Genomic DNA, 18,801 nt, shown 5'->3' on the forward strand with positions numbered 1-18,801 from the left:
AAAGACAGCACGTAGCTGGAGGAACAAACATCAACAGGTTCTATTTGGGGATTAGGGTCGCCTGTCAGGAAAAGCAAAGGGGAAAACAACCCTTGTGTGATATGATATTGTACACCCAGCTCTCCAATCAGTCCTTGTCAAGATGCAATGCAGATGGACAGTCTGTGTTTAAACTGAGCCACCCTCTAGCCCACCTTACTCATGTTCACTCACACACACATGAACACACAGCAATCACTGTCGACATGCTTCACATCTGCAGCACGCCGCCAAACAATCTCTGTCAAGATTACAGTGTGTATCATCATCCTGAGGATGACAGCTGAGCGGAAGCAAAGTGCAACTTTTAGCAGCCTGTGGCCCCGTGTCGAGAATCAGACAATTCACACAACACATCTATTGTATGCAGATGGGCCCTGAAAACATCTCAGTCCCCTAGCCCTTATCGGCACCATATCATATGTCCTATATCATATTTAAATATTGTATGAAATGCTTTCCTGTGCTGTGGGATCAGTTTTAACCAGACACGTGTTGGACTGGAATAAGGTCGATACCAGTGGTGGACTCAGACTGTCTGAGGGGCAGGGGCCAATAGAAATAGAGAGGGCACCACCAGCTGAAGCACAAACTTTTCTAGCATGTAGGGCAGGGGTAATGGCACTACATGCAATTTTAGGGCAATCCTATGGGGCATTTTATTGTGTTTTCTTCCCTGAAAGGGCACTGCATATATAGACTGTATAAATAATGGGCACCCATTGGTTTTTGTACTGCTCATTTGAGGCATGGAGTTCATCGTCACACTCGTTGCCATCTTGTGTCGCCACCTTGTTTTCGGAGATTGGGAGCAGGCCATATCTGGACTGTGGAGGAGCGAGAGGGCTCTGACGACACTGACTCAACCTGACTGAACAAAGTCGCTGCTAATTCATGTTAGCATTAACTGGAGCATTAACTGGGATGTTCATGGCTAGCAAAAAACAAAATGTATGTTACTTACCTAAGAAAAATGAACAGCGACTCCTTGGAGTGTCTGTTAGTCCAACCAAACGCTGAACAAGACATTTTTACCGAACAAAATGTTCAAATAAAGTCATTCAGTGAAAATACAGTGAAAGGATCAAAGTTATGAGACCAAACCAGAAAACTTCTCTATTCCTTTTATAAGATTATTTTAGGCATTTTAGAGCTTTATTGATAGCAGAGATATTCAGAGTGAAATGGGGAGAGCATGCGGGGAAGGGCTCTGAGCCAGAATCGAACCTGGGCCCCCTGCTTGTGAGGACTAAGCCTCTATGGAATGCGCGTTCCCCTCTTTTTTAAATATTTATAACTTTATTGACATGTTGCAGTGGATATGCATTGTTCTGCTTCTCTCCTGATAACGGCTCGCCTTGTTAGCCACCTTTCAATCAAAGGGAGCCCCGCCCCAAATCATACGATTCTTTATCTTCTATTTTCTTCTAAATGCGGCCTTTATTTAAAATATTATTATTAAATTTTTACCAGAAAGCAGCTTAAGGCACTTCCTGGTTTGCCTCACTGCTCAGACCCGAAGGTTGCCGCTTGGTGCTGCATCACAGTATTATCAAACATGTGCCAATAATACCATTTTTTTTTACCATTAACAAACTTCCAATCCATTTATTATTGATCAAATGATTTTCTTGTTTCCTTTGTAGGGCACTATATATACACATATACTGCTATTTATCCTGTAAAATGCATGAATAAAAAGTAATTTGCAACATTATAAATAAATACATGTTTAAGGAGAACAGTTTTATTTAAGTATGATTTGTTGTATTTTATAATGGCTTTTTTGAATGGGTTGATTCATAATGCACTCTCCTTTAGTGGACTCGTCCTCACGGCACATAAACTGTCTATAATGTGTGAGTGCAAGTCAAGAAATCTGTAAGTGCCACTTGCTGTGCAGCGTAATGGAAACTGTGACTGGCACAATGGATCCAACAGAAACACAGCGTCTGACTCACAAAGCTTTCATTAGAAAGGACGGGTGATGAATGTATCTGTGAGGATGGTGCTAGCCACTTGTTTAGCACTACCACGGAGAAGCATTTGACTTGACTGCTGTTCTTTTTTTTTTTTAAACCATTTACTCATGTCAGTGTTAACTTGACATTGGGAAAATCTGTAATTTCCTTTGAGTTCTTGTCTCATTTGTAGTACATTTATTTAGCATTAAAAAGGGGCAGTGTTTGGAGTGATATATTACTAAGTATCACATTAAGTACTAACTATCACTAATCAATATTTTTATGTAAAAGATGGATCAGATCCAACTGGTTTAGAGCGGATAAACAAACGTACTTTGGTCAGAAGATGGCAGTGTAATGTGTTACTGTAGGCTGAACAGTAGGCTGAACAGTAGAGAACGGAAAGATTGCAAAAAAAAACAACAACTTTGACCACTCACAAGAGAAAATTGAGTCTTCAGGAATTAGATTCAATTGGGCAACTTATGATTGTTCTTTCATGGCAGCTTGTGTTGACCAGCAGAGTAGAGTTAAATGTTCGGAAAAGCATTTCCATCTCCCATTTAGCACAATAACAATTTTCTTAACCTCTATGCACATTTTCGAAAGTTTTATCTAAATTTTGGTGTTTCCGTCAAGCTTTTCTCAATCAAATCTTCAAGATGCGCAAATTTGTCATGCTTCACTCATCTATCAAGAAAATCAAGAAGCATCTGTGTGTGTGTGTGTGTGTGTGTGTGTCTAGGGCATATCTCGCTGACCGTTACTCAGACTGACCTCAGATTTCGTATATGGCTTGCGCATGGCACAAAGGTGTGCATCCTCGATTTTTTCAAAATATTATTTATGTAGGACGTGTTGCGGCATTGCACGGTTTCTGATCGGACGCCTTGTAGGGGAGCTCCGCCCCATTGTGTGATAGGCCTACACCTGGTCAGTAACACAATTCACTCTGGATTTACACCCTGACTTATATCATCTGGAAGTCTATTCAGCCTACCTATCTTTCAGAGTTTTAAAATGTGATACAAGGTTCGATTTTCCAGTAATAATCGTATAGTTTCCAGCGAATATCAATGTTCAATGTGTATGTGCTGGATGGTGTGGTACCTTATGAAAAGTAAGCGTTTTATGGAGTTGCAGACGTTGTAGTGGTTTGCATGTAATGTGCAAATTCTGTTATTCGTGACTAGCATGCTAAGCGGAGATTTAGCTTTATTCACTTCTTATGTTGCATTACTATGTAATTCAGGGATGACATTCATGTTGTTTAGCGTAATGCCCATAATCATTTGATATGAAATACTTACATGCAATATAGTATATCAGCTAATTGGGTTCACGTTTTTATACTTTTACTGCAGCATACTGCGCATGTGCTATCTCACGATTAGCATGCTAACAAATTCATACTTCCTACAGGCACTGCACTAGTAGTGACAAATGCATGGATGATTACTATCCAACTCTGGAGTTCTCCTCAGCTATTTAGAGTTGTAGCATTTTAGCTAGCTTTGTTTTGGATGCACAATCCACAAACTGCACTCGGCGGCACGCTACAGTTGGTTGGCAAATAGCTGGTGAAGAAAGTGGAGATTTAGAGAAACTTAACTGACAAATATTTTACTCAGTGGTTGGTGGAGACAAAAACAAAGCTTAAATAAGAGTGAATATTGGACGTACACTGCATTCATGTGGTGTCTGAAAACGTGAACAATTTCTCAAGTTGGAACAACAACACTAAAAGTTGTTTCATTCAAGACTTGTCTCCCCTCAAAAACGACAGTATAGGGCGTTTGTACAGGCAGCAAAATACAACTCATATTTACGCTTTAGACTGTCATCCGCAACCATCTTGCTGATATAGCAGTAATGATTTACGGCGATGCAGAGTTTAAATGTCAAACAGTCAGGGAGGGAAGGAAGGTGGATGGGTATGGAGTAAGATAGCTATCTTACTCCATAGATGGACGAACAAACGGTGGACTTTCACCCAGGAGAACGATGTTCATGTCCTGTGTGAAAACAAAAGTAAGACTTTTTATTTTTATGTAACTTACGTTTTTCACACACTTCTGTTGCTCACGTCCATTGCTCACGTACCTGCCAGCATTTACGTACGTTTATTTACTGTTTGAGCTGTCTTTTATAATGTCTTACCAGGAAGTTTTTTTGCCCTGAACCTGGGTTAGTGGTTTTGTAGCCTAAATTCTCAAGACTGCAGCCTTTTTCACAACCATGGATCATACTTGTATTACATGTGTGCTATTTTTAGAACGCTCTGTACTGTGAGCAACTTAACGATCATTTAAAAAATGTTCATATTGGTCATTTTATCGTTATGGGTGATATTGGAAAACGGTCTTGTAGATCTTGTTGTTTTATTCCATTGATTTGAGGGGATTTCACCGCTGCTTTGACCATCCTGTTATTTCGATTTTAAAGGAGAATCTCATTCCATTTCTACCTATGTTACCCTGACCACATCATAAAGTTTCAATGACACAAGGGATATATTACATTTGTCTGGTATTGGCCTTTTATTAAAAATGACATACTGGTCATGAATATGGAGGTGCCAAACGCAACCGCCTGTAAAATTCATAATTCATTTTCATCCTCAAAACACATTTTCATTCAATTATTGTTTGTGGCAAATATGGCGTTTATTAAAAAGCAATTATGTTTTTGTCTGCCTTTTAATATGGTCTTAAAGTGCCGCTCACCCTGATTAAGCTTCATTAGTCTGGGTTTCAGGGAAGAGTTTGCTAATGTTTTAATGCTGTTTCAGAGGCTTTCTTACTGCAGCAAAACAACAACAACTGACTTCTTAAAGTGTGATACAGATTTATAGACAAGAACTTTGGTACAATATGAGTATTTGTTAAAAAAATCACAACTCTCAGTCTTCAAAAACAGTATCAGTCATATCCCAAACTATCTATCTACGCTGTATATACATGTTGATATTTCCACACATGTAACAGCAATGATTTTCACCTTTTAAGCCGTTTTCAGTCTCCCAGCAACTCAAGCGCCTCAGCACTGTGACAAAGGTAGGTATATATACACACACACGACTGCATGCTGCTGCTGCTTTTCTCCCCCTGAGCTCAGTTTAGGTGAGAACACCACATGCTGTCATCACTGAGTGTCACATCAGGTGCAATTAGTCTCAGGTATAAATATAGTGAACTTGCGGGGTCAATCTGGATGGAGCAGAGGTTTACAGCCTCATCATGACGAGCGGCTAGGGCCCCTCAAGACAGCTGCTCTGACATGTGCTAACAGTATCACAGCTGGGCTCCACTTTCAGACCTCCAGCCATTTTTTTTTCTTGTCAAGCACTTCATGGAGGCATGATGGTAATGACGATGAGCATCTGATCACGGATTACCACCAGAAGTTCCTTTAAACTGAACATTTGAGCCTGTTATCAATGAAGCACAGTCAGGTGAGGCCTGCAGCAGTAGATTAACCATGTTTTTAATCCTCCCGTGAGTAAGTGTGCAGGCTCGGATCTTCAGTTTAAAGTGCAGGTTTGAGATTCTGCCTTTTTCTTAGTAGTACTGCATACAGTCATATATGCCAGTTTTTTGCTGTTTACAAACAGTATTTCAGTACATTCATCATATGGCTGATTCTGTTTGTGACCTGTATTAAATCAAAAAAACTTTTTTTTTTTTTTAGAAAATAAGAAAATAAATATAGAAACATATAGGGTAAAATGATAGAAGTAAGCATACATATATTTAAACAAACACCTCTATTCCCGTATACATATATTGGAAACGATAATAAAATATAGAAGTTAATTTAAAAATAAAATACAACAGTAACACTTACATTTATTACCATAATTTATAAATGGGTAATAGATAGTATATTAATGTTAAATCATCATTTATAAATGGCAAATGGATAGTTTATTAATGTAAGTTAATTGTTACTTTACACTCACTTAACAAACAATTCAAGTCTAATTAATAATGTTTATTAATGGACTATTTATTAACTATTTATTATTGTTTATAGTTGCACTCATAACATTTTAAACACTATTTTAAGCATTTGTTAATGATTTTCAAATGTCTAAATGTCTAAAAAGCAGCCTGGAGTTCTTGTACTGCTCCTGTGATGGTGGAAGCGTGGGTGTAAACCACTGTATCATCAGCATATAAATGTAATTTTGCATTAATATCTTTACCAAGGTCATTAATAACAATAGAAAACAGAATAGGCCCCAAAATTGATCCTTGCGGTACACCTTTGGTTATCTCAAGAAATTCAGATTTATAGCCTTCCGCGTAAACACATTGGGTATGATCTACTCGTAGTAAGATCTACTAGTCGAAATGTAACTGTGATTCATTTTTCAGTCTCTACTACTAGTACTACAAATGCTGCTGCTAGACAAAACTGCTTATGATGTTACTCCTTTTTGTACTTTTGCTGCTACTAGTATTATTATTACTTCTTCTTTTGTTCCTAATACTGCTGCTTCCAGTACTGTTACTACTGCTGCCACAGCTGACACTACAACTGCCATGGATGGAATACTGAACAGGCCCAACAGGCTCAGACCCAGGAGGCCAAATTGTCAGCCACAAAGGGTAAAAAAAATAACTACAATGAGACACAAAGTGACACAAAAATACCAAGTTTTAAAATGACCACACAGTGATACCAAAGGTGAATATATGAAGGATCAAAACAGTGAAATTCTAGATGCACCTGCAAAGGGTAAATTGCACCCCTAACTATGCTGCCAAGCATTATTGCGTGTCGGAGCTCTGGTTCTTTTTGCATTGTGCAAATCGCAAAATCATAACTTTCAATGCAAATGAGCCTCATTGCAAAAAACAATAATAATATAAATTCACAAACACAGTGCTCATAGCTGCATGCAGTTAGAGTATAATTATTACCGTCGTATATGAAGCACATTTATCAGGACGAATATAATGTTGAATCAAACTCCTTTATTTTGGGATTCAGTGACAGGATGTTGCACTCAGCTCCAATAAGTGTCATTTTTGAAAATAAATGAGAAATGAATAAGGTTACTCTGGCTCAGTCTGACTCTTGTGATATCCAGAGCTGATGCGCTCACATACACTCACTGTGTGGATGTGGACTGTGTGTTCAGCTGCGATCGGCTGGTCTGACTCTGGAGATTTGAATAATAATAATAATAATAATAATAATAATAATAATAATAATAATAATAATAATAGTACATTAGATTTTTATAGCGCTTTTAAAAGGTACTCAAAGTCTCAATGGAGATATGCTGTTATGCCTTGTGCCTAAGCACACACTGGGTCTCTCTTATCTCTGGAGACACACTTACTGTATCTTTGCGGTTAAATGAGCCGAGTCCGATCTATTTAAAAAAAATTAAAAAAATAGCCAAACCCAAGTATGCGTCAGACTGAGAGTAATTCAGGGCTTCATAACTAACAACCCACACTTTAACCTGTAGCACATTTATTTTAAAGCTACTTGGATAATTGCAATCATGTGTAAAAAGGAGGCAAATTGTGCTCAGCTTCCAAACTTTATGGGCGTGTTTGCACTGTGATATGATTAGTGAAATATCTTTTGTCCGTAGGTCCTGATGACGGGGTAGATAGTGGTTGAAAGTGATGTGCAATTCATAGTTCTATCAATCCATTCGTTGTGAATTCAACCTGTGTGTCTTGCTCCTATGTAGGAGAGATGATATGTTCTACTACTCTGCCCTACAAAGTCTGCAACTGCAGTAACTACACAAAGGGGAAAACTGAGGAAAATTGCTTTAAAGTCTTTTTTTTAACTGGCCAGCCAAATCATGGTTAGGTTATATGTAGATAAGTGATTTAACACTTATTTCTACATGTATTGATGATGTCATTTTTTTCCTAAAAAATCATTACAATTTATTTGACCTTTGACATCAAAAACATAGATACTGCACTCTACTTTTGCTGTAAAAGGATCTAATAGTAATGCAAAACCAGAGTGCAGCAACTACAATGTTGTCATCTTCTTTCAGATTTTATATTTTGTTTTCAGTGAATAAACATTTTTTAATTGATTTTGTTAGAAGAGTATTTAAGTGTTTAAGAACTCTATTCAAAGATTGTATTGCTCTTGTTGTGTTGTATTGATCATATTTTATAGCTAATATTACAAATAAATGTTATATTTTAGTCTTAATATCATTTCATCACACTTTTTTTTTTACTTCATCACTATCTAGATAATAATTTCCCTTTCAAATAAACTCATAATTTCTATAATTTTTATGTTTAAATTAATATATATATCCAAAGCAGATTGTGGTAAGTGCAATTACTGCTTGGTTTTGAGTTTGATTTTGTGGTTTTTATATAATTCTATGAAATAAAGCAAAATTTGTCACAAGATAAAACAGACATCAAGGAGTTCATTTTTAGTTATAACTCAATTTTGACCAAAAATGTAGTTACTGTAGTTAGGCTTTGTAGGGCAGTACTACTGCTGCTAATACTGCTAAAATGGCTGCAATGACTGCACCCCCTGCACTGGTCCCATACAGCAATAGCTGTGGGGACCAGTGCTCAGGGCGGTTTGATCAGGATCGGTGTGCTATTACTTTTCTCTACGGAATACGAATTTTTCGCGACATATGTTTTCTTTTAAAAAAACATATGTAGACGTTCAGGAAGAACTCAGAATGCTCAAAGTGAAGTCGGATCAATGATAGGTATTATGCTTTTGCCAAAAATGCTTTCTGTTCGAGGCCAGAAATTCAAGTCTGTCCACCTCTGTTACGGGACATTGGCAGTTGGTGGCAGTTAATTCTGTTGATTGCTCTGCTCTGATTGCCTTTGATCTTTGATGGGATTACAGTTACAGATACTCGCACACTCCTCACACATGCATACACATGCTTCAAACACACACACACACAGGTAACTTTATGTGATTTTAATTACACTCGTCCAGATACACGTTTCTCTCCCACACACAGACACACAGAAGAATCTCATCATAGTGTATACACACCGGCAGTAGCCCCCGTGGCCCTTTCAAAATTTCCCCAGAGGAAATTTTCTAGTTCTACTACTATTATTACTGTTAAGGTTACAAATACTGAATTCTACATTCCTGAAGAGTTTGATGCACAGAACAGAATTGAGCTCAGCCTTTAAATCTCATCTGAAACTTGATGATCTTTTTTCTTTTTTTGCCCTATGTTATTTAATTATCCTTAAGATCACATTCTTAAAGTTGTATTTTGTTAAAAGAAGAGTATATTTGTTGTGTGTTAGAAAGAGCAGATAAGGTTTCCATATATAAAATATTTGTGGTACAATAAGTTAGAACAACTCCGTATTGTTCCATCTCTGCTGAGTATTTGATGTTTCTTGTGATTTATTCTGCTGTAAATGTAAACATCCGGCAGTGAGCGTGCAATCGTGTGGCATCACATATCTTAATAGACATCTTTGCACCATTTTTTACTGTCCCACATGACGGCAGCAAATTTAATTAGTTTCCACAAACAGCTCATAGTTGACACAGTCCAAATTGTTTTCCTTATCTGGGCAGCAGAGTTTCATTTTGCACAAAGTTGCTTTCAGTTCTTTCACTTTCACTGGTCGAAATAATTATTCGAAAATCTATTGATGGAGTGCAGTAGAATAAATCTAGTTATTATTTCAGAGAGGAAAATATTCCTCTGAGGCATTAGCAGGTGAGAGTACGAGGTGATGAATCTCGTGCTGTCAGCTGAACGCTATATTTGAGTACGGTCTTCCAATCATTGAGTGAACTCATCAAATCAAAGCTCCACTGCCTACAGACATGGATGGCTGGGTCAAATAGTGCCTGCAAATAATTCTTAGCTTTGGATTTAACCTGCTCCCAGTGCCAGATGAAATGGGCCTGACTCATGACGGTCAGGCAAATCACAGAAAAAAGATATCAAAGTGACATCAAGACACTTTCCTGTGATTGTCTCAACTTCATGGTCCGAGGCGTCGAGAAAATTCTATCTGTCTCAAAGCTACAGTAATATCACTAAGAGTAGTGAACACATTGTACCAGAGAGAATATGAGCTGACCACAGCCTGCTGTTTCACCTAATCCATTAGTCCTAGTCCATTCTTAGCTATGGAGAAAAACTTCCTTGGGTTCTAGAAAATGTTACTTCTTGTTCTTCAGTGAACGTAAATTCAAACATGCTGCTGGACTTTGATCCGATATGCTGTGATAAAAGGCTAGGCTTCACACTAGAGCTATTAGGCAATAAGGTTCAAGGATTCTTTTCTTTTCAAATCCCAACACTGCAAAAAAAAAAGGTGTGTCTAAAAACAAGATAAAAACACTAAATCTGAGGGAAGTGATCTTGCTGCATGGACAGATAATTTCACTTGACAAGATTTCTTAAATTAAGATTGTTTATAAGCATGTCGAATGCTTAAAATAAGAAATTAACTCTTAAAGATAAATAAAAGCTGCAAGCAGCGATGAACTGGCCCGAGCAGAGTGCACTGCATATTATTAGTTTCATACAAAGATAAAAAAAAAATTAAAATTTAGATTTAGAAGTGTTAGATAATTTATCTTGTTTTAAGGGTTAATTTCTTATTTTAAGCGTACAACATGCTTATTTCTAGATTTAATAATAACTATACTGTATTTATGGTCACTAAATAAACAGTTTCAATAAAACTACTTGTGACATGTCAGATTTTGCTTCGACTTTGACTGAACATTTGCTCTCACTTTGCAATAAAAATATCTGGATATATATCGTATATCGATATTCAGCCTAAATATATCGGGATATGACTTTTGGTCCATATCGCCCAGCCCTACAATAAACGACAATGTTCATTGTGATATAGTCAGCCAGTGTAACTGTGTGGATCACTGATATTTTTAATAGTTTCTCAGTAACTAGTGAGCTCGATGTCACAGACACACAGAGAGGAAGTGTCTGTAGCATCAGTTAATTATTGGTTTAACGCCTTTTCATGGGGTTTGTTGCCAGTAAAAAGTAAAAAAATATCACCACACTTGTCCTGGAAGATCAAATAAGAAGTTCTTGATACACAGTGGAGGACATTTTGTCAATATCACCAACATAGTAGATGTTTACATCCAATTCTGTTCATATGACATTATGTGAAATGCATACAAAATATTAACAAAATGAATTAAATAATAACTCCCTTAGAAACCCTTAGGTGCTGCATTATACAGGTATAATAATGTTATGTTAATAATAATAATAATAATAAACATGTTACCTGCTCCATCAATTTTATCAATTAAACAATAATTATCATGTGATGATTACCTGTCAAAAACCCTGCACTCATATTTTTTACCAGCATTTAATTTCCCAAAAACGACCAAAACACACAACAAAAAAAGTTAAAGATAAACATTTTCTATGGATATTGCCATTATATCGTTATTGCAAATTCCTGTAATGAAAATCTGGTATTGTAATTGCACTAAGCTAATCTGACAGAGATTGTTTTCTCCTCTATCTTAATAGCATTCTGCTGCAGCCAAATTAACCCTTTGGAGTCTTGGGCTATTATGTCCACCTTTTAATCCTTTTCATTCTGCCTGTATATACAACTTTAAATGTTTATAATGCCATGTTGTAATCCTTTTTTTTCGGCACAACCTCATCTGTATGACCTGATAATTATATTTTAAACCAGTAAAAACACACAAACATTTTTCTTTAACTGTTAAAGCACAACCATGCTCAATTTTTTAAATGTTGCAAGCAAATATATATATATAAACATTTTTTTGTGTGTTTTTACTGGTTTTTACTAAGATCATCATCAAACAAAAACTGGCATGGAGTTTCAAGCCAGTATTTTAACTCTATGGCTATTTTTTCTATTTTTGAATCCTTTTTATGTCTTTGTAAGTCATTTTGTGTCTTTTTTGGTCATTTGTGTCTTTTTGTGTGAGTTTTTGGTCATTCTGTCTTCTCATTTTGTGTCTTTTGGTCATTTTGTGTCTTTTTTTTTGTCATTTTGTGTCTTTTAATGTCCTTTTTTGGTCATTTTGTTCCTTTTTCAGTCATTTTTTGTCTTTTTTTAGTCATTTTGTGTCTTTTTTTAGTCATTTTGTATCCTTTTTAGTCCTTTAGTCCAACATAAAATGTGATTTTTTTAATCTTTTTTTTACTTTCAAAACACTATCATGCTCAATAAAAAAAATGAAATGTTGCAAATGTGAACAAAGGTTGCAAATCTAACATATAAGAGGGTTACATCCAGTTTTATCATTTAATACTAAATATATTTGAGCTTGTCTCCAGTTTTACTTGGTATATCATCATCAAACTGAAACTGGCCTCATGGAGTTTACAGCCAGAACTTTAGAGGTAAATTTACAGTAGGGCTCCACGCTGCTTTGTTTTCTAGTCTGGATGTAATCAAGAAGTCGTGCTTTGGAGCTTTTGGAGAGGTTTAAGCAACCACTGTCATGTAATAATCCTGTCCTGTCTAATTAGAAGCCAAACAACTGTATTTTATTATGCATAAAAACAAGCAGTCAGTTGAAGTTCATTCCTGCACATTCTGCAGCAAAAGTCTGACTGGCCCCTGAACTCTTCTGACTGCTGTTAAGAGTATGATAATGCGTTAAAGCGTCCTGTTTCCTACAGAGGAGACACAGTCGGCTGCAGTAAATGTAACCACTTCACACAACATGAATATTACAATGGCTCTCGTCGCTGTAGCCTAGAAACAACAGTGGATCCACCTTCACTACTCGCTGCAGCCGTCCCTGTTAAGTGTTGCCTGGCAAACTGGAGGACAGGCCCGGTGCATTAGTTTCCCCCTGATAAAAGTCCTCATCTTGAATAACACTATCTGACTTCAATAATGGAGAAAGCGCTGCTCGGTGACCTCTGAAGGGACGGGAAGTTCACTTTTAAATGTCCTCACACTTCTTCTAAGCGCAGCTGATTGAAAGATGAACTTGTGTTGTGCACAATAACATGCAATCCATGTTATAGGAATATGAATTTATATAAAGACGTTTTATAGAGAAGCCCCTGTATTATAAATGTTCATGATCTAATAATGAGGAGCCATCATGCAAGCCAAGGTGAATAAAAAAGTACATTATAATGTACTTAATTTAAGTAAACTTTCATGTGCACTTGATTAATGCACTAAAAGTGTGCTATTTCTGATATACTACATCATACTTAGTATACTTATTATATGTCTTTAGTACTACTACTATTGTACACATAAATAAGTTAACAAGGGTGAGTATACACGTACCTTGTGGGGAAAAAAACCCACTTGAAACTTTCTACGTAGGTAAGGGTTATAGACTTTAAGACTATTAACAGGGTTCCATCCAAATGCATGATCTCTGATTTGAAGCAACCATGATGATGCAGATATTTCATTTTCAAAAGGGATTTCTTTTCTTATTTTAGTGTAATTGCAACTATACTAGCACCATGGTGCAAAATGTCTTTATTAACTTACAAGTTGCCTATAATCCAAAGCAACCAGCCTGAACTATTCATCATCCTTTAAAGTGTATTTTAGTGTCTATTTTGAGGCCACTGACTATTAGGATGCACTTTATTTATTTTTATTTTTTACCAATGACTAATTTTTGTAGTACACTGTATTCCAGCCTTGTCTCAACTTGAAGTACACTTTAATTTTATTTTAAGTGCACTTGAGTCATTCCCAACTGTTATAAATAATATTTAGACCGTATTTGCCACCGAATTTTGTTTTAATTAAAAAGCTATTTTTTTTATGTTATAAGTGTTTGTTGTTTTCCTGCAAAGTGGATTAAAAAAATACCTCAAGTAGAACAAAAAAGTGCATATTAATTAATTCAGTTAACTCCAACTCAATTAGCTGAAGCTTCAATATTGCGGTGATTAAAATGCAGAAAGGATGTGGTTTGATTGTGGAGCGTAAACAGAGAGAAAGTACCCCTCCTCCACTGCTTGCAATAAATATTTATGACGCAAATGCATCATCGTAAGTCGCGTCAAACTGATGGAATACATGTCTCCTTTTAGAGGGGGGTCATAGGGAATTAACGCATTTATGGAAACTGCATAGATTTGTCCTTACAGTTTTTCATGATCATTTACATCACTTGTTTGATCGCACACCACCTGTTTGCAGCAGCCTTTGAACTCAATGTAAAATCTCCTAAATGTCAGAGCAGGATCAGTGGAAGTGGCGTCACATTTCACTCGCTGAACTCCCAGAACTCGTGCCTGCGGCTGAACTCAGAGGAGCTGTCCTTTCAGCACCACAGCAGCACAAAGCCTCGTCATCCTCCCGCGCGGCTCCACAGATCTGCTCTCTGCGAGCTTTAGGAGCCAAATCTCGGCGTGTCTAACACCCTCAACTCGTTATACACTCTGTCACACTCTGAGCTGGTGACGCACCATCAAAGTTAAATCATAACGCGCTCCAGCTGCACGGACCGGAAAATGATATGTGTGTTTTTAACGTTCCTCCGGGCGCAATACGTCATTCTTAAGAAGTGTAAATCGACATATCCTCATGTGGTTTGACTCTGGTGACACAACTCCCTTTGGAGCAGCGAGTGGCTGCTGCAACATGTTGCTTAAAACTTTATCTAAAGAAATGTTTGTGATCAGGTTGGATACTTTGTGGTTTTCTGATTATGAACAGAATAAATGCCCTGCACCTGTTCTGGTTACGGGTTTGGTTATAGTGGTTTTTACTTACCTATGGTGGTTATGACCGTGATGGCAAAGTAAAATGACCCTGCGAATTTCCACTGCACCCCGGCTCTGTGGGGCTCTGCCTCCATGATGATGCTCTCCAGTTTGCGGTAATCATCCTCGCTGATGTTATATTTCCCCTGGAGACGCTTCTCCTCGGCTTCCAGCTGCTCCTTTTCCCGCATCTCGAAGTCGGACTCCAGGGCGTCAAAGACGGCGGCCCCGACGAGCAGGTACGTAAACGTGCAAATGATCAGGGACAAGGTCCGCACGTTTTGCCGCTTCATGGCCAACAGGAACCGGCGACCGAGGGGCTCATGTCCCCTCGGGTTCCCCGGGAAGGCGCAGCAAGCGTGGGGGAAGCCGTGTGGACAGCGCCTGGAGGCGGAGGCGCAGAAAGGTGCGCACCGGTGACCGCGGTGGAAGTCCCCCGCCTTGTGGTGATCCCGGTGACAGACCCCCAGATCCTGTTCCTGGTTCGCAGAGAGACACAGAAGACTGCTTGATCGCCTGGACCAGGAGCCCTGCAGCCGAAAGACCCTGCGCAAGACCTGCCCAAACCAAATCCTCCCGGTGCGCAGTGCCATCAACAAGCTGCTTCCAAAGATCGCCTGTTGGTCTCTTTTCCTCTCAAGTGAACTGAATAAATTCTTCCAATCAGATAAAAAAAAAAAAAGATCCTTGTTTCTTTCCGCTCACTTTGTCTCTGATGTCATTTAAAATGTCCTATAACAAGACATCTTTCCGCATGTCTGGAAGTTTCAGCTAAACACCAACCTGTTCATTGTAACCTCATCAGCACGCGGGCTATTTTTAGCAGCCATTCCCCACGAAGAAGAAATCCAGTTTGTGTGAAATCCTTAAAACAGCGGACATCCTCATCACAAATGTGCTGAGTCGTCGAGAAGACGGGAGGGTCACAGAGGAACGCAGAGGAACATCAAGTTGGGAAATGTGACTCAGACAATGCGCACATCAAACATTTTCACAGCCTTATTCCCCTTTATTCACTTGCTTTATTCCTGGATCCACTCACCACTTGTAAGAGGGATAAAAAAAATACTCCAAGCATCGTCGACAACAGGTTCCATCGCGATGAAGACTTTCCTCAAATGTATATCTTTCAGAGGATGTGTAGAAAATGAAAGATACTTTAGAAAAAATCATAAGCAGCGCGCTCCGTGCCCGCAGTGGCACTCATGCTCCGTTGCGCACATCCAAACCTCCTCTAACGTTCACTGTCTGCTGATGACTTTAAACTGCTTTTGGAAAAAAAAAGAAAAGGGAGAAAGAGAACACTTGTGTTTCCCTCGTCGTGCGGGGGCCTCTGAGTTCACCATGCGTGTCACGAACTGCTCGTATTTTGAAGGCTCCACATTTTATGTCTCCACACACTCCAGACTCTAATCGGTGGGCGTTGCTTCTCCTGTCTCTGTGTTTTTTCTCTTTTTCAAAGTGTCACGATTCATCCACATTCTGTTCTGAGTATCTGCCTACTCTTGGAAGCTTTCTCTTCTGGGGGAAAGAAAAAAAAAAGATCTGCTGGGGGCACAGCTGACTGCACCCCCCCTCTGCTGCCTCCACGCCGCGCGACCTCCCACACTGACCACTCCTACTCATTATATGGACAGAGAGGGTTTACTCACACTCACATGCTCACATTAGTGCTGTTTTTACACTCCGGCAGCAGTGGGAGAATCAGCTGCACAGCCCGCTGCGCTGTCCGAGGTGCTGAAGGAGACAGGCTGATGCACTGCTGCGCACAGTGCACTCCAACTTACTGTGCACACACTTTGAGAATGCATGCAACAAGGAGGAATATAAACAGAGATACTTTTATATACAGTCAAGCCTGGTGACATCTAATTATGATCTTATAATAAGGCCCGTAGAACCTGATAATGTAATAACTCCGATAATGTAATAAAAATCTGCACTTGAGTCCATTGAAAATGTACTAAAACCTGATAATGTACTTACTTCCCGATAATGTAATAAAGTGCATTTCCCAATAATGTAATACACTTTTTTTTTTACTAATAATGTAATAATGTATTACATTAATGGGAGGTTATTACATTATCAGGTTACCCTTCATTTAGCAAGTCCTGATAATGTAATAATTCCCCAATATTGTAATAATTTAACAGCAGACCACCCATTACTTGGGTTCAAGTGGTGATACTGTGTAGGCAACTCTAGCTCAAGAGCTCTAGCGCCACCAACAGGTCAAAGTTGAATGTTTATTAACTTTTGACTATTACATTATCGGGAAGTTATTACATTATCAGGTTTTATTACATTTTCAATGGACTCAAGTGCAGATTTTTATTACATTATCTGGAATTTATTACATTATCAGGTTCTACAAGGCCCCATCCTGTAAAGACCCCCAGATCTTTTTAAAAGTCTTTATTTTTTACACTTTACATTGTAAAAACAGCTGCTCATGCAATATATCTTGTGATTCCAACAGGTTTTTTGGTAACACTTTACAATAACCAGCTAAGTGATGTTTATAGACCAATAATTAACCATTTACAAAGTGCTATACATATTTACTCTTTAAATGTTTTAAACCTATTTCTTAAAGATATATGAATTACTTCAAAAGCATTAACATACTTAATATGGTGTTAAAAATGTTAAAATGAGTGCAACTAAAACTATTAATTATAATTTAATTGCTTGTTAATAGTAAAATAACCATAATTAACATGGTAACACTTCACAATAACCATCATTTATAAATGGTAAACAGATTTATGAATGTTTAATCATCATTTATAAACTGTATATAGGCCATTTAGAATGGTAAATACATAATGTATTAATCTTTAACTAACTAAATCATTTATAAATGGCAAACATATGCTATATCAATGTAAGTTTATAGTTACTTTACCATTAACAAACAATTAAATTAAAATTAATAGTTTATTAAGAGGTTTAGTTGCACTCATTATAAACATTTTAACACCATATTAAGCATGTTAATGATTTTGAAATGATTCATATACCTTTAAGAAATTGGTTGAAAACATTTAAAGATTAAATATGTATAGCACTTTGTCTATAAACCATCTATAAACATCTTTTAGTTGGTTATTGTAAAGTGTTACCATTAACATTAACATACTATCCATTTGTCATTTAAAAATAATTTAGTTAGTTAAACATTAATAAATGATGTATTTACCATTCTAAATGGCTTATATAAGGTTTATAAATGATGATTAAACATTAATAAATCTGTTTACCATTTATAAATGAGGGTTATTGTAAAGTGTTACCGTGGATTGTATTAAATTGGTGTTAAAGGAAATAAACATTCATGCTGGAGTCACAAATTTAGATACTTTCGAGCTTGAATGAGTTAAAATTAAAAACTGCAATTGTGGTTTAAATGTGTCAGAAGAAGTAAAAGTCATAGAAACAAGAATTTGAAGTGGTAGGGGTAGTAGTATTCGGTGGAATTAATATGAATGTCATTGAAAAATTGATTAATAGCAACAATGTATACAAAACGTGGAATAATTTTAAGTTAAATGAAGAGCTGATGCTACAGTGGGATAATGAGTAAATAATGCATGAAAAGGTGTCATAGTTCCCATTCATTTGAATGGAGAAAACATTCTGGAATATGCAGAATATTTCAGAAATTATAAAAGTTATTAATGTGAAAAATATACCTGCAAATGTCCTCACTGAGCTGAATATTTAGATATTTGAATGAAGTTTCTACAATGAATAAGCTAAAATGATAAAAGCCTTCAGCGTGGTTCATACATTTATAGTCGGCATGAATCCTCCCAGCATGCCCTGGGGCAACAGAGGGATGGAAAAATCGAATTATATGTGTGTTGTTGTTATTTACACAATGTTAACACAACAGTCAGTTATGAATCTATATAGACCATGAGCCTGCTCCCCAATGTAAATATCCAATCATATAGAGACTGACTCATGTTTGTTATAAATTCCAAGACTTAGAAGGTAAACCCTGTATTATCGTCTGACCTTTTAAAACATGTTTGGATATTCTAGGAC

General features: G+C 37.3%; 1 protein-coding gene across 1 annotated transcript in view; it reads right to left on the reverse strand.

The window, feature by feature from the left end:
• Positions 1-16,709, reverse strand: part of kcnk9 (potassium channel, subfamily K, member 9) — a 69,376-nt gene extending 52,667 nt beyond the window's left edge. Inside the window, exon 1 of the mRNA XM_059350161.1 lies at positions 14,756-16,709. Coding sequence (XP_059206144.1) covers positions 14,756-15,338 — 583 coding nt within the window. The 5' untranslated portion in view covers positions 15,339-16,709. The remainder of the gene's footprint in view (positions 1-14,755) is intronic.
• Between the last annotated feature and the right edge of the window lie 2,092 nt (positions 16,710-18,801).

Source organism: Centropristis striata, chromosome 14 (assembly GCF_030273125.1).
Source record: "Centropristis striata isolate RG_2023a ecotype Rhode Island chromosome 14, C.striata_1.0, whole genome shotgun sequence".
NCBI classification, from domain to species: domain Eukaryota; kingdom Metazoa; phylum Chordata; class Actinopteri; order Perciformes; family Serranidae; genus Centropristis; species Centropristis striata.